This window comes from Haliaeetus albicilla, chromosome 10 (assembly GCF_947461875.1).
Source record: "Haliaeetus albicilla chromosome 10, bHalAlb1.1, whole genome shotgun sequence".
In the NCBI taxonomy this organism is placed as follows: Eukaryota; Metazoa; Chordata; class Aves; order Accipitriformes; family Accipitridae; genus Haliaeetus; species Haliaeetus albicilla.
Window position 1 is genome coordinate 31,833,119 of NC_091492.1, and position 25,799 is coordinate 31,858,917.

Here is a 25,799-nt window from a genome sequence, read left to right on the forward strand (position 1 = left end):
CTTCTGACCAAAGAACCAGTCATTTCCATCACAGCTGTCAGGACAGGAGCATTTCTTACCACCTGCCCACCCTGTGCTTTACACAAGAAAGCTCCATCTTGGGTGAGCAACCCGCTACTAACTTTAAACAGAATAATAACAACAACAACAACAATAATAATAATACCACCATAATATGTGTACATACGTGCCCTGCAGAACAAAACCAACAATCACAACAATACCACCATAATATGTGCACACACATGCACTGCAGAACCCAGCAGCAGTTTTGCCAGTCATAAATGAAGTCAATACTCCTACAAATTCTTGGGGATACTCAACAGTGCCTCGTGTTTCAACTGTTTAGAACTCAGCAAACGCTAAAGCATGAACACCCACTTCTGTGCTGAACACATGTATCGTACTGAAATTTACCTTTAAAAATATGTGTTATTTAGCTTCAGGAAAAATTGGATTGTAGTTTCTCAAAACAAGAATCAGAAAAAACATAGTCTCCCCCCAACTGCTTCCCAAGTTAAAATATACCTATCTAGGAGTAAAGGATAGCGCACTCACCCCTGTCCAGTTTTTGTCTTGCTCTTTTTTTCTCCTTGGAGGAAAGCAGCTCTGAAGACACTCCTTCCCCTTGCACATACGGACTTGCCAGTTCAGGAGAGGGGCAGGGGAACAGGGCTGCAGGGGAACTGCTGGGCTGAATGCTTGAGTTCACAGTGTTAACTGGCTGGAGAATCCTATTTTGTGATAGGTAGCAAGCCAGGGCCTAATTTATGGAAATTTTGACCTTCGGTCCTCTTTGACATTTTCAGATTAGCTGTAGCCTGTGTGAGACATTAAAGCCCTTACAGTAAGGGGCTCTAAATCAGCCTGTGCGGCTGCTGGAGCTGACGAGCGGGTCAGAGGTAAGAATTCACTGAGGTTCGTGTGTGGGCTGCTCGGTGCCTGTTTGACATTTATAAATCAGCGACATTCCTCTGCACAGCTCAGTGCATACAGATCACTTCAGTCACTCTGAAAAGGGCCCCTCCTTTCAGTCAAGGGTGGATTTGGGCATCCTTGGCCTTTCCTTTTGACTTGAGCAAGAATATGTCTAAACAAATCCAGCTTCACTAGCTGGCGAGTTCACCTACCACCATACGGTGTGACCTGCTTCCCTCAGGAGGATTGAGGCCCTTTTAGGATCAACCTATTGCACCGATAGGTGTAATAGCAGACTCTCACATTTTCATCAGCCACCACAACAAACATCGTGTTTGTCAGTTTTGTAGCACGAACAGCCACAGTCCCATTCTGCTGGGTGCTGGGCCAACAACTTGGACCAAGAGGAGGCGGCCAGTTGGATTTCAACAGTTTCCCATGGAAACCTATTTGCCACGAATAAAGCTCCACTGGGCTGAGCCGTATGAGTGGGCCTGCCCCAGATTTCTCACAGTCTAGACTCTATGTAGAAAGAAAACATGATGAGAAAAACACAACCAGGGCTGTGGACAAGGTAACGTTAACATCAGCCAGTTATTGTGCAATAAATGTCCGTATCGGCTTCAGCAAGCCTGACGTGTTTAACCGCTGCTTGCTTCTCTGAACCCTGAGGGTCAATATGGACTCTCCGTTTCCCTCAGTGCCGGCACTGCCTCTGGCACATGCCGCTCCTCCCGGCTAGCGGCTGTGCTGGGATTTGGAATACTGCCCCATTGCATTTATGGTGGAACACACAACGGCTGGGATGGGGAGGCCAGCTCCTCGGTGGTTGTGGACCAGCAGCTGTGGAGCCAGTCAAAGAAAGAGACTGTGGTTTGGACTGCACTAAGCGGGAGGTGTTAAGGACTGCCACGAGGGTATGGCTGGCACAGGGGCTATGGCGGGCTTGTACACCCCGGTAGCCAACACTGCCACAGTCACCCGCTGCCTTGGTGAAGCCACCCTCAGCCACCTCAAAGCGAAGAGGGATGATGGTTTTTGAGAAGAGTTCTTCCCTCATGCCCACTCGCCTTGACACTGAGGGGAAAAGCTGCGTTGGGAGGTGTGGGGGTGGAAGAGGGATGAAAATCAGAACTGAGGGAAAGATCTGACAGAACTGAGGGAAAAATCTGACAGAACTGAGGGAAAACTCGGACAGAAGGGAGGGAAATCAGCGGAGGGAAAGCGCAGCTCTGTGATGGCGGGTGGGTGGGGAGGCCCCTCTCCCGAAGGCCGTGTGCGGGGCTTGCCTCGGGTCTCCTCGGGGGGCGACGGCCGGGGGGGGGGGGGAGAGGGGCGGGCGGACGGCACCAAACGCGCTCCCCGCCTGCGAAGTGCCTGAAAATGTGCGGCCGGGGAACTGCTGGGGGGCCGGGGGAAGGGGAGGGCGCTCCCCGGCTCCCCTCCCACCCTCTCCGGATAAATGGGCCGCCGGGAGGCGACTGGGCGGGCGGGCGGACGGCGGCAGCCTGTGGACGAACGCGGCCCGCCCGGCCCCGGCCCCGGCCCCGGCCCCGGCCCCGTCCCCCGCCGCGCCCAGCGCTCCCTGCCGGCGGGGCCGCCCCGGGCTCTGCCGCACGTAAACGGCCGCATCCCCCGCGGGTCTGGGGCGGGGGGATCGGGCCTTTCTTCCCTTCCCCGGGGGCCGCCTGACGGGCGGGGGGCGGCGGGCGGGCAAGGCGCGGGGGCCGGGTGGAGGGAAGGCGGCCGGGGTAGCCCCGGTCCGGCTGGTGCTGGCTCTCCTCCCCGCAGCAGGCTCAGCCCGGACTCCGGCAGGCTGGTGGCGGCGATCGGGACTCAGGGGGGGCCCCCCGGGCTCCTTTCCCCTTCCCTCCCTCCGCGGCGGGCGGCGCTGGAGCATTTTCTCCCGCTGCGGCCCCCTCGCTGCCCCCCAGACATGGTAGGTCACCTACAGCTGCAAGGGATGGACGAGAGCCTGAAGGAGAAGAGCCGGGAAGGCTTGCTGGACAGCCCGGACTCGGGGCTGCCCCCCAGCCCCAGCCCCCCTTTCTACTCCCTCTCGCCCGGTGAGGGCCGAGCTGGGGGCAGCGGCGGTGCGGACCCCCCGGCCCCGGGGCACCGGCGAGAGGCCAAGGACGGCAAAGTGGTAAGAGCCAAACCCTGGGCGCTGGGCTCTGTCCTCTCCGGGCCCCGGGGGGGAGAAAGTCTGGCTCAGCCCCGGAGTGGGGGGCAGTGAGGAAAGGGCCTGTGCCCACTGACTGGGGCACTCCTGGGCACCCCGGCTGCATCCCTCCTCAGTGCCCGTCCACCTGTACTGGTGGACGAGGGCTTTCCCAGGCTGCTTGTGCCCCATGGTGGCACCGCCGCTGGTGTGCCCAGGCAGGGGGTTGGCCCAGTGCCGGCCGGGGGTTTTCTGATACGCTCGCAGAAGTGTTGGCAGTTTGGCTGGGTAAACTCTAGTAACGGTGTGGGAGTGGAACCCAGGTCTGAAACAGGCTCCCCTGCCTACCTTAAGAACAGGAAAGTGTAACTGCTTCTCGGTGACACTGTCCTGCCTGGTAGATACAGGTTGGAGCTGCATCCGTCTGGACCGAGGCAGGGGAGTCGGGCTCTCCACCGTCGTTACGTTCTGGCATCCCACATTTGTTTTGTCAGGAGCGTGGAGCCACGTTTGCTGGAGCCCTGGCTGCAAGAAAGACAAAACTGTCCGTTAACTCGGGGCAGGGTACAGATGTCTGCCCGGGGAGTTGGTATGGAGACACGGTCTGGGCAAGGTTGTGTGCTGCTGCCCTTTGCAGGAGTGGGGTTTTGTGGCATGACTCTGCGTGAAAGGTTTGTGTGCTGCATGGCCAAGCGGAGCAGGGTTAGTGGTTTGTAAGCTCAGACAGCTGGCAGTAGCGCTGTAGATTTCGGTTAGCCTGACGCAGTGCCAGTGAAGCGGTTGACTGTGGAGTAGGATTTGGGTAGATTTATTATGACTGTTATTCTGCTTTATTTTGTTTATTTCTATCCCTTAGCTATAAAAACTGTTTTTAAAACAAAGTTCAGAGCATAAGCTATGCTGGTGGAGGTTTTTAAAGGATGATGAAAGTTCTGCCCCAGGGATCTTTAAATTTTTTTTTTTTCAACATATATAAAAGACATTTGTAGGTGTATTCAACACAGTTAATTGGCTTCTATACGGAATAAAAACTGCAGCACAAATATTTCCATGGGAAAAATTTATCTACCTATGGATTAGTGACAATTCAAAGACTTCTTCCTGGCAGAGACATTTTGCAGGACTTCTTACACCCTCATTTAGTTTTTCAAGTTCTAAGGTTGTTTTAGCATATTATTGAAAACTGCCTTTTACTCCTGAACATGCCAAAGCCTTCCCCATGAACAATGACTCCTTCTTACCAGACTACAGTGGGTAGGGTGTGAGGTGTTAATTATGAAAATCAAATCTCAAACCCGCTAACGCTGCAGTTCCAAATATGGAGCCTTACCTGCAGATGTCTGGGCATGTGTGCCATCTTGATGGAACTGTTTATGTACAAAGAGTTACTTACCCACATGCCTCTGATTTGGCAGGATCAGGCTGTTGCTATGTATTTGAAAAATAAAATGTGGGAGGAAGATGAATGAAGGCTTGCTGGACCAGAAGACAGCTGGGGTGGAGGTGTCTGCAAAGCTCTTTAATGGGGATATGACAGCCTCCATTCCAGTAATATGACAGTTGGCCACCACTCCTCCCAAGAAAGCCCTTAGATATTGAAGATGAAAGAGCATGAAAAAAACCTGTTTCAGCTCTTGGGATGTTAGGACTGAGAGTTTTAGTGCTTGACTCCTACAGAAAAGAAGTTATTCCTGTGATCTGTGTAAGGCAAAATTAAGTTTTCCAGTTATTTTTAAATTTTGATCATAAATGAACATTTTACACTTTTCAGAGGAACTCACACTATAGATATTTCCAAATTTTATATCACATTGCAACAGCACGGGTAGCCCTGGGCTCCTGCTGTTGTTTGGGTATGGGTTTCATACATTGTGCATATTTCCATGCCCTTAGTAGATACAGAAGATTGCAGAGATTCTAACACTGAAAACAATTTGACTGTATTATTTGGAGTGGTGCAGGACTGTGCTCTTTAACTGTGACTGTTTGGTACACTGCAAAATAATGAAGTAAATAGGAACTTTCCCTCTATTTGACTGTACAGTGAGTTTCACTTCTCATTTCCACCCTTGCAAATACTGTACTTGCAGCTGTTACTAAGAAAGCAGGAAAAATATGGAGAGCATTGCTTGCTTCATACTTCTAAATTTCAATGTCTAATTAGCTTTAATCTTGCCATTTAACAAGGACTTGCAGATCTATGAGCAATTATGCAATCCATGAATGTGCTTCTGTTTAACTCTACTACTCTGCTGTTCATCAGAGCATGCAGAATTGGCAAATCAGTAATTGCAGCTATTTGCACACCAAGGCATGCTTTTTTTAATCGTCTGTTATATTAGTGTTTGTTTTGCTTATAAACATGACAGAGCCAGGAATGCAGCCTGCACTCTTTGTGTTATAATACCGTAAAACCATATATAAGCTCAGTCACTAACGGCCAACATTCTAGTATGTACGGTTACAATAAATTGCTGTCAGGTGAAGAAAACAACATTCCAGGTCTGTGGGAAGTATTTCATACTATTCCTTGCTGCAGACCTATCAAAACCACCGGTCTGAACCCAGTTGTGTTCTTTTGCAGTCAGCTATTTTGCTCCAACTTCACAAATATGTTGAAGAATTTTTCTGCCCTAGGACAGCTCTTCTCATACAGACTAAAATGAGATGCATGCCCTTATCGAAGACTTTCTTGTGTGTAAAATCTATGCTCTCTCTGCTTTGTGTTATTAACTGTGACTCTGAAAAAGTAAACTGTCTTCTCTTTAATAAGCATGACTTTGTTTCAAAGACAATGCACCATTTATTCACATTTAACCAGCCAATTTGGCTACAGCTTTGGGATCCAAGAAAATATGAAAGGCAATTTAGGGCCAGAGTCATAAATACCACAAGTTCAACACCATTTAGGGACTTTTTTTTTGTTGCACTTTACTTGCAGTGCAGGAGAAATTGGCTTTTATTTCTTCACATAAAGTCCATGTAGGGAGTTTGTCAATTGTTTTGTGCTTAAGTGCAAATATCCTAATGAAAATAGAAGGTGACTTTTACCTAGTTCTGCCTTTTAAATCTGAAATGTGATTAAATTGATTCTCAGGACTTGGGTTACTGAATTCTCTAGGCTTTGCATGTAATGCTGGGCCAAAATAAACATAAATACAGTGAAATAAATCTCTAATAATATGCACAAAGAAGCAGGTGGGGAATGAAATGACATCAAAGTAGCCAGATCTGCTTAGAGTTCTCCCTGTTGTTGTTGTGCTGGGATGTAGTTTTAGGCTAGAAGAGCTGCTTTTGGGCTGTACTGAAATAAGTGCTTTGCATTCAATAGCGTAACTCCTAATGGTTATCAGGGGAGATCAGGATCACGTTCATCTGCAGAACTATCAGTTGTGCCTTCTTGAAGCAGCAGACCTCTTGTCCCTTCCGAATGCTGTTGCCACTGCAATGAGTTCTGCCACTGCAATGAGTTCCTTTTTATTTGAAAGCATTTGTGCATTCAGCCTGCTTCACTGAGCACTGACTTCTGTAGGACAGTGGATCAGCTGTCATATGAATGCTCCCATGTAGGGAATTTTTACTTACATTCAGGAGCTGTGTTGGACAACAGTGCAATGCCAGAATCAGTCTCATGTGGTGGGCGGAGATTCCAGCTTCATCTCAAGTACAGAGGAGGAGGATACCTTCCCCCTTGGCACAGCCTTCACAGGCATGGTCCCAACGATGGGGTCCAGGTCAGCATGTGTGCCAACCCTGTTGGATTTGTGGCTGATATTAAAAAAAACAAAAAACAAAACCAAAACCGAAAAACACCTCTTCCTGACGTGTTTCGTTTTGAAGAGCCCTTGGGCCAGAGAGCCAGCATCTCATCCTACACTGAAAGTGCTCTGGGAAGGGGGACTGTCTTGTTGGGTCTGAGTGGGGAACATGGCCATCAAAGGGTTTCCAGGCAATACATAACTTCCAGACCTGCCAACACCTACAGTGAAAGCACATGGGAGAGAAACGCCCAGCACCCCCAACCTGAGCCAGCTTGCAGCCCTCACACAGAGCAAGTGACATGACTCTCCAAGCCCACGTGGGTCCCAGCAGCTCTGGGGAAAGCCCCAGGCTTGTGCAGGGAGCGAGGCACCCATCTGGTACAGCGGCAGGGCTTGCCTCAGGGGCTGGCGTTGGCGGCCCGAAGTCCTGACCCACTTCTGAACCGCTCCCACGGGGTGGGATCCTGCAGGAATTCCCCTGGCAGGGGCTGGCGGTGGTTTCAGTTTCACGCCTGCGTCCGCTGCCTGGCAAAGGGTAACCCCACCTGGCTGTCCCCTGTCCCTTGGCCCCGTCCAGTTCCGAACACACACCCGCTCCTCTTCCTCCTTGGTCCAACGCCAGCAGTGAAGGAGGGGGAATGGCTCTGGGCCTCACCTAATCTGCAAACCGTGACACATGTCCCTTCTGGGCAGATCAGGGAAACAGTTATAGGCGTCTCATCATCTACTCTGAAAAATGTGTCTGTATCTAGGGTGGTGTCTTCTAGCTGTTTAGTTTCCATTGCGTCCCTGTGTAACGCTGTGGACAATAAGCAAAGCAGCACACATTTCCCACTTGAAATAGAAGAGTGAGAGGCAGGAAGGATGTAATTCTTTGAAATAATAAAGCCCTGCTTTCTACCTGAGGTCTGCATTTACTGTTATCACCTCCAAATATAATCCCATCCGGCTCTAGTATAAATTACTCGTAACGTGCAATACGCGAAGATATTGGGAAAATAAATGGGCTGTTAAACAAATACTGCTTATCAGCTAGACCGGAGAATGTAGATGTGTGTCAAATAACTCAGCCAGATCTTTCATTATAGCTGTAAATAACAGCTGAGCAAAGTGACATTTTCATGGACCTGACATGTTACCATAGTGGGAAAATGTGGTGAGAGATTTGCTTATGCCCTAGCCGAGTTAGGAGCTGGGAATTTGGGAAGCTGTATCCTAGTTGTAGCCCTGATGCTTGGAAAGCTGTTTCCCCTTACAGTCCCTAGAGATCTAATGCTGCATCTTAGTGCCTTCCACATAATGACCATTGCAAGAGGAGTCGGTCAGTCCTGGTCCTTCGTGGTCTCTGGGGAAAGGTGTTTTTTGGGGTTTATTTATTTCAACCCACGTTAATTTACTTCCCTTTTTGTTGCTTTGCTGCCTGGGATTTGGAAGCTAAAGAATAGTCAGTATATTTCAGGCCAGTTTCATGGCACTTTTTTTCCTCATCTTTGTTTACTATTTGATAACTCTGCTTCCATTCTTCTAAGTTACCCCAAATGAAAAGTATCTTAACAGACCGCACTGACTCTATATAATTATTAGGGGTAAAATAGCATTATTCTGCCCACTACATTATTTTTGCTGTTGTTCAGAACTCTGCGATCTAAATACCCCCAGGAACCAGTCACTGAGATGGCACTCGTGGCAGGTACAAAGCAATGACATGGAGCTGAAGGTTGTGTGTCTGTCGTAAAGCAAGAGCCCCCCCATAATACACCGCAATAAAGGAAGTACTGCTAGTAAGCTGTAGATTGAATTCCGTTCAGCAGCCAATTTTATCTGTGTTTATCTATGTGCTACTTGAAAAAAGCAGAGTTTAGCTGCCCAGGCCATTACATGCCTGAAAGGCATCAGAGTTAAGACAGAAGGAAAAATGCAGCCAAACAAGAAAGCACTTCAACTTTTTAATAATACTGTAACTCTTTGCTGGTTGAAACAAATTATGTACTGGAAAGGAAATAAAAATGATAGCACATTTACTGCTTAATTTTAACCTTGGCTCTGTTTTGAGGCCATAACATGTACGCATGGGGCTCACTGTTTGATCTCTCCAGTATCTTCCCCTTCGCCTCCTCAACCTTCCTGGACTACCAGACTCCTCCTCTCCCTGCATAAAGATTACAGGTTTGTGGTGGCTTTTGCAGAGCTGCATCTGATAAGTAGCAGCACAGCTCCAATTACTGGGGACAGATTAATCAAGTTCCAGCTGTAACCTTCCAGCACAACAACCCTAGGGTTTGTTCTTTGGATAGACAGACCTCGACTGCGGATCACTTGTGGACAGCCTCGTCTAAAGACATGTAGGTTTCTCCTCTTCACCATCAGTGACCCCCAGTAGTGTGCAACAAGCTCTGCTCTCTGCCAGCCCATCTGTGGTGAAGGGCAATAAAGAAACTCACCTTATTTGTCAAGTGACCAGAGATCGCTGAGTGGTTGCTAGAAATGAGCCAAGGATCATAATTTTCTCAAGGGAGCTCAGCAGTCCAGTGTTCCTCTTCTTTCAACCATTCCTGTGCAGAAGGAAAAAGAATTGAGTCAGTATTTTTCTGACAGGCAGAACATTTTTGTTTTGTTTTTACCTTAAAACAGATTGGAAGGAGCTGGTGTCTAACTCTTGCCAAAAGCCAGCTTTTGACACGTGCCAAGCGTATAACATTTTTGCCCCAAAGACAAATCTTTTGGAAAGCTCGTATCCCCTGTTCCTTGCTTCCCAACTCCAGGTGAGATGCAGAAGCAGACATTGCAGAACATCTCTGGAAGTGAAACAAAATTTTGTCTGAAGTGCCTTTCAGCTGCTGCTATGTAAAACCTATGCTTACTGTTTAGTGACCCTTTCACTCGGTGCAAGCAATTCATTTCCTTGTTTGGTGAGCAGACGTCAGGGTCTTACAGATGATCTCTATTTTTGGACCCTGCTTTGTAAGTTATTTACATCTTCCATTTGCGGACTTCCAGGTGACTTCAAGGTTTCTGACCTGCAGCAACTCATGGTGGTAGATAAGTGTGAATCTCTAATGGTCTCTGATGGGTGGTGGAAGTTGCTGACTTTGGCTTGCCGATGTTCGTAATTGTTCCAGCTTTCTAAATTAATCAAGCCAAGCCTGCAGGTCTGAAGTTGATGCTCATTTACAGCATGTGAAATGCATTACGAAATGCCTTTTGCCACCCTTCCCTTCCCAGAGCAAGGTAAACTATAACCCACAATGGAAATAGTCTTATCACCGCTTGGTCCAGAACTAACCTGCAGAAGACTGAATCCTGCTCTCACCAAATTCAGTGGCAACTTTTTGACTCTGATTGATTTCAGTCATGCATGACAGAGCCTCTGTTTCTCCGTGCACACTGGTATTGTTTCTGCAACATGTTCTTGTTTCCTGTTCCCTGCTGTGGGACTTGTGATTTCAACAGACAGTGTTTGCCTCTGGGCTCATGCTTTGACTGAGCGGCACCCCCGGCACACAGTGGGCTGTGAAGCCTGTTCCTGTACAAATGCTGGGGACCAGATGCCCCAGCAATGTTCCTGCTAAGCCACAGGAAGGACCTTGCCTCCTGCATCTTCGTCTCTGGGGATATTCAGAGCACACTTAGTGTCAGCATATGTTAGCAAGAAGTGTGAAGGTTTGTTTGCCTGGAAGCACTGAAATGGCTTCCTTAAAACTGCACTTTGCAGATGCCTGTTAAAAGATCTGGATTTCTCCTGCATTAATCTAGCAAAGAAGCTCATAGTTACCATCCATCCAGATTTCTTATTTGGCATTTTAACAAGCTAGTCTGCATCTGAAAAGCAGCTTAATTCACAACAGTTCCATTTTACCCAATCTTCAGTTGTCCCTGGCCAGATGATACTCCCATAGGCTGAACTCACAGTAAGACAATATTGGGGTGCCTGTGCAGCTCAGATCAGTGCTTCCCAACCTTTTTTCTGGTTATCTAAGTTTGCAGTCAGTTTTGGCAGCATGGACTGAAAACATCTGTTGTTTACACGCTGGGACAGAAGAGCTTTCCCAGTTCTGTTCTACCTCTCCACTTTTTGGGCAATTGGTACCAGGGTGTGAAACTGTCTTTGGTGGTTGTGACTTATTTTACCTGTTACGGGAAACAGCAAACCACCAACTTGCTGATTACTCTCAAAGAGAACTATTGCCCCTCCCCAGCTGAGGTGAGCGTCGCAAAGGCCCCCCAAAGGCAGTGCATGAAGAGAGCAGCGTGTGCAGAGCACTCCAGATGCACTTTCTTAGGCTGTAGGATCACACGAAGGAGGGTGGGGCTGGGCATGGACTTGGGTGGATGTCCTCTGAAAACCATCTGGGTGATGCTGGAAGAGGCAGTGGTAGTTCAAGGGCAGGGGCTTTCCCTTCAGAGCCTGTTGCAAACCTGCACCCTGGTCAGCACTGGTCAGCAGTGTTGTCTTCAGGATGGCATATAAAAGCCCAAACTGCTTATAAGTCAGCATTGTTTTGTGCTGAGAGTCATGGTTCATGGTAAAAATAGGACATTCAATTATTTTTCAGTAAGAAGTATTCATACCTTTAGGTCTGCTCTTCATGAGACAGGACAAGGCCCACCTTTCTGCCTTGTGCAGATTCAGTGGGAAGTTGGAAACACCTTTTGCTGAGCTGAGCTTTTCAAAGGGAGGATCAGAGATGATAATTTTCTTACCTCATCTGCAAGCAGAGACCAGTTTGGGGCCTTTTGGACAAGACCTCTCCTTAAGTGGGCACAGTGTAAAAAGAGGACAAGTTCTCACCTGGAGTTTTGCCAATGTCAGGTATGGCCACAGGAGTATAAAGAGAAAGAGAACCGTGTCCTGAAGGAGGGACATGTATCCCCAGCCTTTCTTCCTTCACCAGTTAAAGCAATCTGCATCTCTTTGCAGATGAACCCCCAAACGGCCAACTTACTTACCTGCTGTTCGCAGAGCCCACGGTGCACATGGTGTTTGACTCCTGCACCCAAATGAACCTCTCCTTGTGTACAAGATGTCTTTAGAAAGAGCTTTGGCCATGTGCAGACTGTTAAAAGCTGGAGATCTGCACCCTTGTGAACTAAGGCTTGTCTGATCTAAACAATTCACATTTCAGAAGCAAAGAGGTTTATTTACGACCAGAAAGGCTGCCCTTGCCCTCCCCTGTCAAGAGTGTTGAAAGCAATCCAGGAATGAACTTTGCCTTTTGGCCAGTGTTTGGTAATGAGGGTGAACATACCTTTTTTTTTCTTTTTTTTTCCTCCCCATACCTATGCAAATACTGTCCTTTTTTGGCAATGGAACAGAAATACTCAATCAAAAAGAGGGGTTGGCCATTTTACTTTACAGTTTAACACAGTAGTAAAGTGCAGGGATATTTCAGTATGGAAAGAGTAAACAGCTTTATGGTTTTGGGACCCAGAATTGAAGGCCTTGGCGAATTCAGATGAAGCAATGGCATTTTTTGCCTTAGCCTAAAGCAGAAAGCCCAAGCCGCTAGAGAAAACCAGACCTCAGGTAGTAGGAGCTGATGCTGTTGAGTGGACTCAGCAGAGCTTTGCCAGTTAACACCAACTTGAGGGATAACCTGGCGAGCATTTGGGGACCTGCATATTGTACAGGGTAGGGCACAAGCTGCAGAACCTCTTACCCAGTGCTGCCAGTAGGAGCTGGGTCACAGCTCTGCTGTTCCCTCCTGTACCACCCAACCAGAAGATGCTGGGGAAGGTGGATCAGAGTGGCATGGGAAGAGCAAGCCAATACAAGAGCTGTATCCTCAGCTGCGTCAGTGGATTCTGTGAGTCCTGAGATGATCTTACTGACTTACAGTGATGAAATATGGCTGTGATTCTAGCACACATGGCCTATGCATGGTGGAAAGTGGAAAAACTCCATGAGCTTTTCAGCCATCTAGAGACCTTTCAACCCTGCACACAGGCTGCCAGCCATCTCCTTTAAAGAGATGCTGTGTCCCTGTATGTCATAAATTGCTGCCAACAGAAAAGTGGTGGCAGAGACCAAAACCTGCAGTGACATTTTTCCAGGAGGTCAGGATTAGGCTTAATTAGCTGCTGGGCTTGGTCCAGACACCAGACACAGGACCCCTATATGTGGGAACTGATGTTTAAGAGCACTCCAGTAAAGAGAAGTGGAATTACTCATTTTTTTGGTGGGCAGAGGAGCCTAGGCTGGACTGTGACAATTTGTCAGAGTAAGTAACTTCAGGGTGTAATTAGTCTTAAAAATCCAGTTTTCGGTGTCATGAATTGGAGCAGCTCCATTCATTAAAAAGTTCTGGCTTGAAACTGTTTTCCTGCATTGCAGAGGCCACAAGGTGCCCCAGTGTCTCACCTCACACTCAGTTGTGCATGGTTAACTAGAATGTCCCTTGGAGCATGACAGCCGTTTTTGGCACAGAGACTTCAGCGACAGCAAGTCTATCACTTCGCCTGCTGGATTGTTGCAAGGGATACATTATTTGCAGCATAGAGAGAGAGAGATATACATATATATAAAAATACGTATACACATCTCACTTAAGTAGACTTACATCTTTTAAGTCAGCAGACTTAGGCCTTATCTCTGTGTTACATCAGACTAAGAGCACTTCTCCGTGCTGGTGTAGTTTGAGTCTTTGTAAGATTTGTTAATTCATAACAGCGAAGGCAACATCAGGGTTAAAGAAACCCCCCAAACAATTGCAATTCCTGTGAGAAGCAAGAAAGGAAGAAGGAAAGGAAGGGCTAAATTTCAACAGATGCTGCAGCATGGAGTGCCAGAGATCCGGGCAGAGTCGCTTACCTGGGTGATGTGCTGGGCAGAGGGAGGTGGAGAGGGTGGTGTTGGTGGGTGGAGGGCAGCTCGCTGCGTCGCATCAGCCCTGGGAGCTGGAAGTCAGCCTGTAAATTGATACAGCCACAGGTGGCAGATCAGAAAGTCAAGGCATCTTAAATACAAGGCCTGTACGAGGCTTGTCTGTGCGAGGATGGGGTCCTGTTCTCTGCTGACCACCTTAAGGCTGTTTTGTGGCAACTTGACAATGGTCCTCCCCTTTGAGCAAAGAGTGCCTTCCTCAGCGTGATCAACGCTCCGCTAACCTGGGGCCCTGCTACAAACCTGGAGAAGACAGGGACTGCCAGGGGGAGCTGAATGATGCTGAGAGTGCAAGCAAGGTGGGCTTAGCTTGCATGAAACAAAGTTGGTCCTGATGCTGCCACAGTCACCTGTTCTCATTGCCAAAGAGCCTGTCACCTGCAGTGTCTCCCATGGGACTCTGAGGAGATGGAGTTCATCTCTGAGGAGATGGTGTCTCCTCCTGCCAGTGCTGAACGTGCTGCTGCTGGCTGCTCAGCTCCCAGCCACAGCACATAATGAACCGTGCCAGCCTCATCTCTTGTGTCCCAACACTTGCTGTGCTCTTCTTTCCTGCAGATGCCTTACCTGCTTCTGAACCCATCCATGCCGGAGATGAGGCCTCGAATGTACCCTGTGTTTTTTGGAGAAAGCATTGAGGTCAGCCCTGAGCCCGTGCAGGAAATCAGGTACAGATGGGATAGGTTGGCTAGGTAGGGATTTCTGTCTTTTTCCTGGCGCTTTTCCCTTTGCAAAAAATTAAAATGTGTTTACAAATGGGAGTCGTGGTTATTTTGATGGGAAGGGAGGGACAGGTGGGAGGGTAATGCCTGAATTAAAAAGGCACTGACAGCAGCAGAAGCAGGGGGGAGGAGGCAAGAACTGGAGGGAGGTTGTAAGAGAAGTTGGCTTTCCTTCCAAGGCCAGCTCAAATCCAAGGCTATGAGAGAAAACCATTACCATCTGTAGGCTTGGTGGCCCCCACTAAGTAACCTGATGGTCTTTATCTTGTTCTCTGCTGACGTGTATCCTCAGAAGAAGCAACACCCTTATAATTGGCACCTGGTTTTGTTAGCCCTTGCAGCAAAGAACCAACATTAGACTAGCGCACAGAGACAGAGTGATCTTCTCATGAGGAGGTGGTCCCTCAAGCCAGTGATGGAGGTGTTCTGACCTCCTGTGGGGCTGGTGCTGTGGCCTGTGGATAAACGTATGTCTCTGCTCTTCCTTCACTCTTTTGCTGGTCTGGAATGTACTGTGCAAACAGCATGGAGCAGTCACACACAGCTTGGGGCAGGGACAGTGGGAGGACTGTAAACCCAATTCCCACCCCCCTCAACCTATGCAAATGTCTTTCTGGAAATGTACCCCAGTAAATCTCTGCTTGCTGAGGAACTGCTGGCGGGCATGTTTTTATGGTGATTACATCGGAGTCTTGTTTTATGTGTGCAGAATGACTTGCTTACACCCTAGCTGTGCAAAATACATTACAGCAGCTCAGATTACATGCAGAGCACAATCAGTCAACCCCCCCTCCGGGTGGAGGTAATGACAAGCACACACCCAGCTTTTAATCTTTTTTACGTGGAGCTGCACATTCCTTGGCTGCTGTTTGCCAGAGGAGCATTTGGGGAGCGGGGAAACAAGTGAAAGTCCTGCTGCTCCCCATGGCCAGGGGTTCTAGGAAAAGCCCTTTACGTGACCTGGTGTCCATACATCCCTTCTGGATGCCTGCAGAAAACAGGCAGGGCAGTGACATCCCACATTTTGTGGGTTCTTCATCTGACGGCTGTTAACATGGCCACTTCCTTTGAGACCAATGGCTTGGATATTGGACAGCCATAGCCCACAGCATCTCTTTGTTTTGCCTGCTATTTGACCATTGCTTGGATTTTTGGGAGGCCCCAACAAGCAACCTCACCCCTCATCTACCGGCACTCTGATTTTAGCTAGCTTGGGCATCTTTGTGTTCTGATGGCAAGGCAATATAAAGATAAAAAACCAAACATACAGCCTTGACAGCTCAACAAGTGTCCCTTACACCATGCTTCTGCTATCTATGAAAACCTTATTTATGGCATTATTTTCCTGCCAAGCCAGAGCTTGCATGGATGACAGGGCCTGTGAAAGCAGCAGCAGGCATGAGTAGGTTCCTCCTGACCCCAATGTGACATCCCATGCCCATGGCCCACCAGCAGCATCTATTCAACCTGGTCACTGGGGCAGTGACACCCTCCAAGCCTAGCACTAGCAGCAGGGAGTGTGGTGAGACCTGCCATGAGTCAATGATCAGGGGACCTTTGTTTCTCAGGGACCTTCAGCATTTCAAGTTGATGTTGCGTGGCTGTGCTTGTTAAAAATGCTCAGGAAAAGGCTGGATCAAGAATTTTTCTGGGATTTCAAGCTTTTCCTGCACAGTCCATGGATGAATGTCCATTCCTCAGTCTCTGAGCTACCACAGCTGAGGGGGTTTCACCACCCCTTGATGGCCTTTGCTAATAGGGTGTTTGCCTCCAGTGTAGCTCTCAGGGCTGAGCTGAGGCCCCAGTGGGGCCCATGGAGGAAACCAGAGGAGGAATCGGGTTGCTTGGAGCTGGTGCAACAAGGTCTTTTCTCTCCTAGCAGGACCAGGCAGGCTTGGTCTTCTGTGCTCATGCACTGCAGAAATGCTGAGATGGATTCACAGCAAGGTGGGGTTCCACCAAGATTCACCAGCAGGAAGGAGTCCTCTTGGCCCTCCGCTTTGGGTTGTAGGGTTGGCAGCTGCCCTGGTGTCTGTGCAGTAAGAGGTGATAAATGTTGCCAGCTCCAAAGGGTTACAGAAGAGTCCTGCCTATCTTCTCTCCTTTACTGCCTGGGCTGTGTTACTGATACCTTGCTGTCCTCTGTAGGTGCAATTCTGAGGTGAAGTACGACTCCGAGAAGCATTATCGGGATGACATCTTCTATGGCCCTATCCCCACCGTCACCACCTACAGCGAGACAGTCATTGCTGCTCCCAATTGCACCTGGCGGAACTACAAGTCCCAGTTGATCTTTGAGCCTCGCCAGAAGCCACTGAGGTTTCAGAGCACGACCATCATTTTTCCTAAGCGTGCCAAGAACATTTACCGGACCACCCTCAACTACAGCTTGGGTTGTGCCAAGCGTTGGTTTGCTTCCAGTGTGCAGCTGGAACTCTGCGAGGAAACCAGCCCGTGCATCATCTACAGCGAGACCCTCTGATCTGCCACTGGCAACCTTGTGACCTCAAGGAGGCTGTGGCCTTTGCTGGGTCTCTGGCTGGGCCTTCATTGATGGCGACTGAATATTAATGGCTGGAGAACACGTCGTCTTGGGTGAGGCTGAACTGGCTGGGAGGAGGCTTGCAGGGCATGGGATGGTTTTGATCAGTGAGAGGCTGGCTTGTATTTCGTGACGTTCCTGACATTCATGATCTGGATTTTATTTTTGGGGTTTTTTTCCAAGCATATCTATTTTTGACTTGTGTCTAGATGAAATCAAGATGACTAAGGACCCATAGCAGAATGCTGCCTCCTGAGCTCTGTAGGTCTCGTCTAGCACATACGCGAGACTCGGTGTAACCTTCAGAGCTATTTTGATCTCTGCAAAGGGAAGACCAACTGCAGAGTCAGTGTCCAGTCTGCCCAGCATACACCAAGCCAGGTCTCTTAGAGTTTAAATGCAGAGGAAGTGGTTATTTGTATCAATACATCACAGCTTGCTCCAACAGCTCATCTGGGAGATGATAGCTGCAATATTACACCACTGCAGTAACCTCAGGCCTAACTTACTGGGAGGAGTGGGGACTGTCACCGAGAAAAAAACCAAGAAAACAGGCACGCACTGCTCTTGCTAGCAGCTAGATGTTTATATACCATAGCAAGGCACAGCACAACCAGGAGATGGGAGACAGGCCTACCCCAACGTATGGCCACCTCTTCTGTGAGCCCAGCCAAGAGTATGCAGGGGAGACTGAGGAAACTGAATAGCTGAAGGGCTATTTTCTAAAACTGTCCAAGTGATTTAGGAGCCCAGTGCCCTTTTTCAGAAGTACTGTCAGTCCAAGTGTGCCATGCTGTTTGTTGTCTCAAACACCCAATTTACAGGCATCTTTACGCACTTGCAGCCCTTCTGAGTTTCAGGGTATGGCTGTATTACAGAGAGGAGTGTAGTACAGGAAGATTCTATCTAGCTTCAAAGAAGCCAGTGCAGGGTTAACTCGTAAGCAAGGTTGCTCACCCTCTCAATAGTTTCCATACCTGTGGCATGGACAGCTTCGCTGACTGGAGGAGCAGCCAAACTTTCTCAGTGTAGAGCTTGAAGTATTGAAGAGCCCAAATCCGTCCAGGTTTTCCTTAATCAGCCAGGCTATAGCAATTCAACAGGTACTTCACAAACAGCTGAGCTGTCTCTGCAAAAGGATCAAGAAACACTGAGAGAACAGGAGTCACTACAGCCATCCTAAGGTAAACCATTCCCCACTCAGGAATCACGTCTCCTGGTATCTCTTCACTTTGGTAGCTCACTGAAAATCTGCAAGAACCTGGATTCCCACAAATATATAACCTTTGAAAATAGCATGGAATTGTCTCCAAAAATCTTACCAAGAATTTTTGCATGCTGCTTAGAAGAGTCCAGACTTAGAAAATAACCGCACAGCTCCGGAAATTAATTTCCAGCTTTCCCTCTTCTAAACTTCCCATTTTGTGCCTGACTTGCTGTGAGTCTGATTGAGTTATTTCAGAACGCAACTGAACAGCCAAGTCAGAAAACCTGTTAACAATGTCAACAAGATGTAGCTGATTGCCCAGAAAGAGTTGACGCACAAACCCACAGAGATTAAAGAAAATATATCTGAAAAACTTAAAAAAATAAAATAAAAAAGACTTATAGAGATACTTTTTCCATCAGTTTCAAAAGGCAATTGGTAAATGTGACCAGAACTGTGACCTTTATGAAACAGAGTTCTCTTATTTAAAATGAAGCACAATTTTTCCACCAGAAGTAAATATAAGGTCTTTATATACAAACTTAAATCCTGACAGCTGAAGCATCATTAGTACTGAAATATACGTGCTATGGCAGTGATGAACTCTGCCTCTCTGTTCGGGAGTTAGGACTTGGTAGGGAGAAATCTCTCAAAGGATTTCCAAGGCTTCCACCTACTGTTGAATTCTTTTCAGCAACACAGAAACAAGGATTATATTTGTCCATTGGTCAGATTTTGCTGTCACTGACTGTCAGCATCAAAGCCTGGAAAAGCAACATCTGCCTCCAAAGGGATTATTATACCTGAAGCAATCCTTCTCCCCAGAGCTCCAGCAAACGTGAGTGCTGCGGCGCTAGCTTAGGCAGCAGGGCAGTTGAAGCTAGGATGAATGTGGTCCCAAGTGCAGTGCAAGTTAGTGATGCGCTTACTTGCTAGCTCATGTTGAGGTCTATCCTGTTTCGCCAAGTGCTGGTGAGTGAGCCTTGTGACCAGTGGAAATACTCATTTGCTGTCCTGGGCACATCGTGAAGGCTCTGGAGGGCTCTATCCCTGCACCTGTGAGAGTCTGTAGCAAAGGGGGTAGGTATCCAAGCGGAGCAACAGTGTAATCCAGGTTCAAAAGCAGGGCCAATACTCATACCCAGGAGATCCCTGCATGATGACAGATTAGATTGCAGGCACCTCCACTGAGCAAGCATGGAGACAGGCTGACCTCCAAGCTGCAGGGATGCCAGAGACTCCCTATTCTGACCATACATTAGGCTTTTCTCCTGCTAACAGTTGGATTATCCCCCTGCTCCAAGCACAAAGCTGCAGTTTTTGATCACGCTGGTCTTTGAGCCGGACAGGTTTTCCCCAGAAAATCTCTTTTATCATAGCCACCTGCAGGCTTCTGCCCACTTTGTCCACTGTTAGCTCTGCTTCCTAAACATTGGCTGCAACAGAAGAAAAGAATTCAAAGAAGGCCAAAACACTTGTGCGCAAATACTAATCCAATGGAGAGACCTGAACCACAGCCTGGTCTTTCACCATGCAGGGACAGGGGCTGCTAAGGCAAAGTCTCCCAGGTGGATGTGACCCCCAGGAGGGTGCAATGGAGGGCTGCATCCTTGGCACTGCAGGGTCCCCACACATCCAGGCCAGGCCTCTTTGAAGCTTCGTGCTTTGTTTTCTCTGCAAATAGACTAGAAGTGACCTAACATGCTCCTGCCCCTTTGAGCTTAAGCAGCTTTTCTGGTTTTGCCATGTCAGGAAAAAAAAAAGACAGAGAGCAGCTCAGGTTTCTAGGCTGCAGAGCACACTTTGAGCTGTGTAGCCATGGACAGGCCATGGTGGGTTACCACCCTGGACCACATCCAAACTGTGGCACTGCCAAGTGCCTGAGATCTGTAGAAGTGGTTGAAAAATACCTTTTCATATGGTGTCTCCCATGGGCCCATCACAAGCTGCTTTTCTTCTCAGTGAAAGCTGGCACTGGAAAGGGACTTCGTTTTTCCTGAAAACAAGAAAATCACAGAGGGTCAGGTCTTCACCCTTGCCTGGGCACAGATCCCACCCTGCCCACCCACCCTCTGTCCCTATTGCTTCTATCCCTGTGGCTGGGTTAGATGGTGGTAGAAGAGCCAAAGTTCATCTTGCTCATGACTGGGAGAAGTGATGACATTTTTTTGTTTTGCTTAAACACCAGAAACTGAATTTTGTGTGTGTGTTGCCAATTAAGAATTGCTCTGAGCAGTCAAGAAGCGCCGTACTTGTAGTATGTTTGTACATCTAAAAGGAACGGTTAGTCCCACTAGAGAGGCATTTTTCTTTTAAATGGAGCATTATTAATCTCAACCAACAGATCTTTGTTCATATCTATTTTCTCAAAGATACAAATGATAAATTTAGACTGTGGAAATACATGCTTCTTAGAAAGGTGAGTTTCCTTGAGCAGCTGGGTCTGTGGCTACACAATTTCTCCCCAAGATCCTAATGTGCATGATGCCCACAGTCCTGTAAGCCTGATGGGTAAAGTCAGACTCTGCCTTTAGAAATTATTTTCCATCAATAGTTATTTTTGATCAGAAACTTTCCCAGAAGGCATCTGTTTTTTTGGGGGGAAGGTTATTTTTTTCAATGTGGAAAGTCACTATCTCAAAGGTGCAGGGTTTGCCTTTCATCCCCTTCATTCCTGTGATTGTTTTGCCCCTGAATGCAACAGAGCATGCTTGTGTCTGGTCTGCCTGCAATGCTGTCTTTGCATTTGGGGCCAAAAAGAGGGAATCCGAAGTAAACATTGAACTTTCAGAATCTGCAGAATACTTTGCACAAACCGCAGAGAACAACTTCGACCGAAACAGTTTACTGCTTCTTTTGTCTTTGTTTTTTTTCTTTTTCTTTCTTTCTTTTTTTTTTTTTTACCTAAGCCAGCTCTGCTTTTCTCAATGTGAAATACAGAGAGATTCGCACCCTAGGTGCCTACTTTCTGGAAATGATGAAATGAGGTTTGGGTGTTGATAGCAGTGTTTGAGTGAGCTGCTGGTCAGAGAAGTGAATGCTATTTACTATTTATGTTGAGTGTGTCTTAAAAAAAATGGGAAAGGTCACTAGAAGGCTAATGAGCAGAAAACTTTGTAGTGTAAACTGAAAACTAAAGGCTGCGTGAATCTGATCTAGAGGCGAATGGTTCTGTGTGTGAACACTGTGAGCTAGGATATTTAGCCATTTTTAACCTGCCTTTTTTCCTGTAGGGAGGGGCATCCTTGCCTTCTTTAGAGCTGAAACAAAATCAGATCCATCCTCTGTCACAGTCATTCAGTCCACTGAAGTCTGTCAGCATCAGCGTCCCCAGGCTTGTGGGGGACTGTGTGTATCAAGCACTCATCCACAGAGCTGTGCCTCTCTGGAGATGGGGGAACACTTTATAGGGAATGATGGATCTTGTTGTGGGATATTCACATTTCTACCACCAGGTAAACTCTGCTCCCTGAGTATTACCCCATCACTCACAAATTGATCTGTTCTGAACATGTCCCCTAAAGCTCTCCTATAATCATTGTATTTTGTAAGTCTTGGGAGGCACTAATTCTTTTTCAGATACTGTGATGGCCATCAAAATGAGCAAAGTATCCTACCATGTGAATTGTGACCTGAAGATGGGGTTGGAAGGTGTTTGATGGTTAGAGAAGGAAGAGAACATACAACTGGTGGAAATGCATAAGGATGTGTCATATTTTTATTTTTGTAAGTAAGTCTGATTCTCTAAGTGCTTGTAAAGTACTTTACTGTTGTATATGTGGTGATGCAGTAGTTCACAATATCCTTTTATTTTTGTATATTCCCTCCTCCACAATAATCCCTTTCTGTTCAACTCATAGAGAGTAATTTAAGAAGACAAAATTTATATATCGTAATAAAATGCTCAAACTGTCATGCTGATGTATCCAGTTTCCTTCCTCTTCCTTATCCATTTACTTGGTGCCTAATGCCCCTTTCCTATCCAGAGGGAATGTTTTTGGTGTGTCCCTCCCTTGCCCGTGGATTTCAGCCCAGTTCCCCGTGGTCGGGAGGCTGTGGTCTCAGACAGTCAGTGCTGTGATGTATAAAACCTGCTCTGTCACGTATGCCCAGGGAAGGTTGAAATATCAGAGGGCACAAAACTCATGCTTCCTGCAGAGGCAGTTTTACCTTTCAAGATTTCACTAGTCGGCAGTTTCACCATTTCGTCACTTGAAATTTTCCTCTTCCTGCTTGATCTTGTTCTACCCAGCTATGAAGCCCTGGTGTTCAATCTAGGTAATTCCTCTCCCAGCTTTTCCATGGCCTTTGAGGGCAGGAAGAACCAACATAGTGCTTATTTCATATCCAGGTATCCACATCCTAGTACAGTATCAGGACCCCTGCTACGTTCTGGCTTTCCATATCACGAAGGCAGATGGGTTGCATCAGGGCTAAACCCCTACCTAGCCATCAAGTGCATTTTAAAGCCATTGCTGTAAATGCCTCAGGCTTGCCAGCCAGCTATTAGCAGAGTGCTCAGCTGTCTTCCAAGACCTAAGATGTCTGCAGGGAGAATCTGACACTAATCCTTATGGAAAAAATCATATTGGATTTATAGGGATGAAGTCAATAGGCTTGGACGGAAATGGTTGTTAAACTCTAAGGAATGGAAAGGAGGAGGAAAGCCATGTTATGCAAGAGGCTTGCTTCAGGTGCACGGGAAGTGCCCATGTCCTCATTCCAAGTTTTCTGACACAAATCATAGCTGAACTGCTCCTAGGATGAAGGATGGGAGACATGCTCATGCTGAAGCACCTGAGGAAACACAACAACGTGGAGAAGGCAGGGGATATACAGACTGGGCGAGGTCAATGGTTGAAACCCAAATGCCAGATGAAGGACATGTGTATCCACTCCTGTTATTTAAATAAAACCATAAAACGTGAATGCCGTCCAGTGAAGATTCCTGAGGTGGCAGCTAAATCCTCAGCAGCAAAAGCAGTATTAGATGCAGGATATGTGTTTTGGCAAGTGTGCTTAGATGAGCTAACCCCTAAGCTAGTGGCTTTTACTGTGCCATTTGGATGTTGTAAATTTAAGCAGATGATGCTTGGTATTAGGTTTGCTCCTGGGATATTTCAGAGAGTAATTGCACATATCTCTGAAGGATTACAAGGTGCTGAAGTTATAATGGATGGACTTTGAATTTAGACTAGACGCCTTTATGAACAGAAGGAAAGGTTTAGGCTGGTTTTACAGACAGCAAGAATGCTGAGTGTAAAATGCCAAAAGCCTCACCTAAAAGAAGTTGCTGATAATGGGCAGCTACAAATTAAATAATAATAAAACCCCACATGCTGGGATCCCCATTCCACTCAACAAAGCAGAGCTGTAAGGGAACAACAGATGCCTTCATTGAATGTCATTCCACAGCTGTGTACAGTCAACAAACAACAGAGGGATTTGCCAGAGAAAGAACCTTACCTGATACTGGAGCCGTAAAAACTTTCCCCTGCTGCCAAGCCATCAGCTTGGAACCACCATGTGCAAGACCTTGGGCTCGGTCTCTGCTCCTTGTGCTCAGCAGATGGCAATGTCACAGCCTGAACCTGCAGAAGTGTCTTCGGAAGATCTAGGCAATGCCAAGCAGCAGGAAAGTTGTCTTGTCCTCAGAAATGTCACGAATCTTTGCCCATGTGAGGGAACCACCAGCAGCACATCATGACCACCTGCACGAACTGCATCTCCTCTGGCACGGGATGCTGAACTGTCACTTAGGCCATCTCTGTGGGGAACAGACATGGGATGGGAGTCTGTCAAAGCAGATATGCCTCGAGGTCCCTCTGTCTCCAGAGCAGCTGACCCTGTGCTCCACAACTACCTCCCAAAGCAGCCATCCCAAGAGGACCGAACCCATCTGAGATGCTCTAGATGCAGCTCTGTGACCTCCTCTTGTCCCATGATGCAGGTTCAGTGCCTCAGGGGGCACCTTAGCTTCAGCAGTTGAGGCCCCAGGGTGGCTGCATGGGCCTCTGAATGCTTGGTCTGGTGTTGGGATGGTGGCTTCCCTGGCTGGTACTTCCAACTGCTCTCTGCAGTATCTGCTCAGCCATGGTAAGAAGCGTATCATCTAGTGCTGATTTTCAGCCTGTTGCTTGGGGGAACGATTCCCACTGCAGATGCAGCATCTGTGGTTACCCCATGGGCCGGAAGGAACGTGGCTTGGCCACGCGGGTTTGCCACCACGTTAACCATTCCCGGTTCTCCTGCCTGTTTGTAAATCCCCATGTCTGGTTCTGCAGGAGAGGAGCAAGGACCTGCCCCAAGGCTGCACAGCGTCTGCTGAAGCACTGAGTCCCCTTCCCCTGGCAACGTGCCCAGCCACAGTGGGGAAATTAATGCAGGAATGGCTTGTTCGCGAGTAGGATAGAGGGTCCTGGAACTGGTTTTTTGGGGCGTAAGGAGGGAGTTTTATGAGCTCTATTTTCTGCTTCTAATAATGATACTGGATCTAAACAGTTCCACGCCTTGGAGTCCAAGACAGATGGGAAGTTCACATCTACGAGGATGAAAATGCTCATCCTGCCAAGCCTTTGATTCTCATCGTATCCTTCCTACCCTGCAAACAGGCGGACAGCACATTTCTAGCATAAAAATATCCTCTTCTCCAGCTAACCACCTCCAGATTCCCTTCCTGAGCCTGTTCTAAGCCCAGTGATTAGACATTTCTATATACATAAACATTCAAGTCATCTCCCCAGGGCTCTTCCTGTCTCACAAGCAAATCCTGAGACCAGTGGCTATTTGCAGCTCCTTGAAACACAAATGGGATCAGCGCTTCTTCCAAGCTGACTGCTGCCTTTGGGGCCCTTCGTGCACCTCCCCAGAGCACCTGGCTTGCACCCCGGCCATGCAGCCTCCAATCATGGGCCACCGAGACGCCCGTCACCTCCTGCATTGGAGAGCAAACTGCTTCAAACACCCCCTGCGTGGCTGCGGGTGACAATGGCAAGGGGCTGCGCGGACCGGGAAGCCCATGTTGGCGCTGGGATGTGCCGTGGGAGTGTGTGGGGGTATGCACACTTGCAGAGGCAGGGTGCAAAAACATGCCACGTGCAAAGCAATGGAGGAATGAGCAACACACACGCATGAGTGCAAACTGCATTCTCTTTGATGGAGGATTGTAGAAACATTACCTTCCCCTGGGGCTTTACAGTGAAATAACCTGATTATTCATAAACCAGCTAGAACCATCAATCCCTCATTTATCATTTTCAACATAAATAATAAGGGCAGGAGAGGAACACACCAGCAATAAACTAGTTATAGATGTAGTGTTGAAATCTGCCCATTTCCTTTCAATATGCCCCACTTACTGATAATAAACAGCGATCCAACCAATTCCTTGTCTGAGTCCTCGAGCGTTGGATTACAAAGGACACAAGCCCATGCCCTGCTTTATGCTAATGAAAGTCCATTTGGCTTTTGCGTGGGAGGCCAGCTAGGAAAACACAGCAAATTTTGAAAACCCACATTTGTCTTGCTGACAAATGCCTCAGGAAATAAAAGCCTTTGTATTCTTCTTTGACCTCTTCCACTCACAGATGGGTTTTTGCTGTGCTTCCG

The 25,799-nt window shown here is 47.7% G+C and overlaps 1 protein-coding gene across 1 annotated transcript; it reads left to right on the forward strand.

Annotated features, from left to right (window-relative positions):
* The first annotated feature begins 2,386 nt into the window (after nt 1-2,386).
* On the forward strand, nt 2,387-22,106 carry RFLNA (refilin A). Its single transcript, XM_069794855.1, has 3 exons — nt 2,387-3,064; nt 14,279-14,388; nt 16,591-22,106. The coding sequence occupies exons 1-3, from the start codon at nt 2,855-2,857 to the stop codon at nt 16,922-16,924; spliced, it is 654 nt and encodes a 217-aa protein (XP_069650956.1). The 5' UTR covers nt 2,387-2,854; the 3' UTR covers nt 16,925-22,106.
* The last annotated feature ends 3,693 nt before the right edge of the window (nt 22,107-25,799 follow it).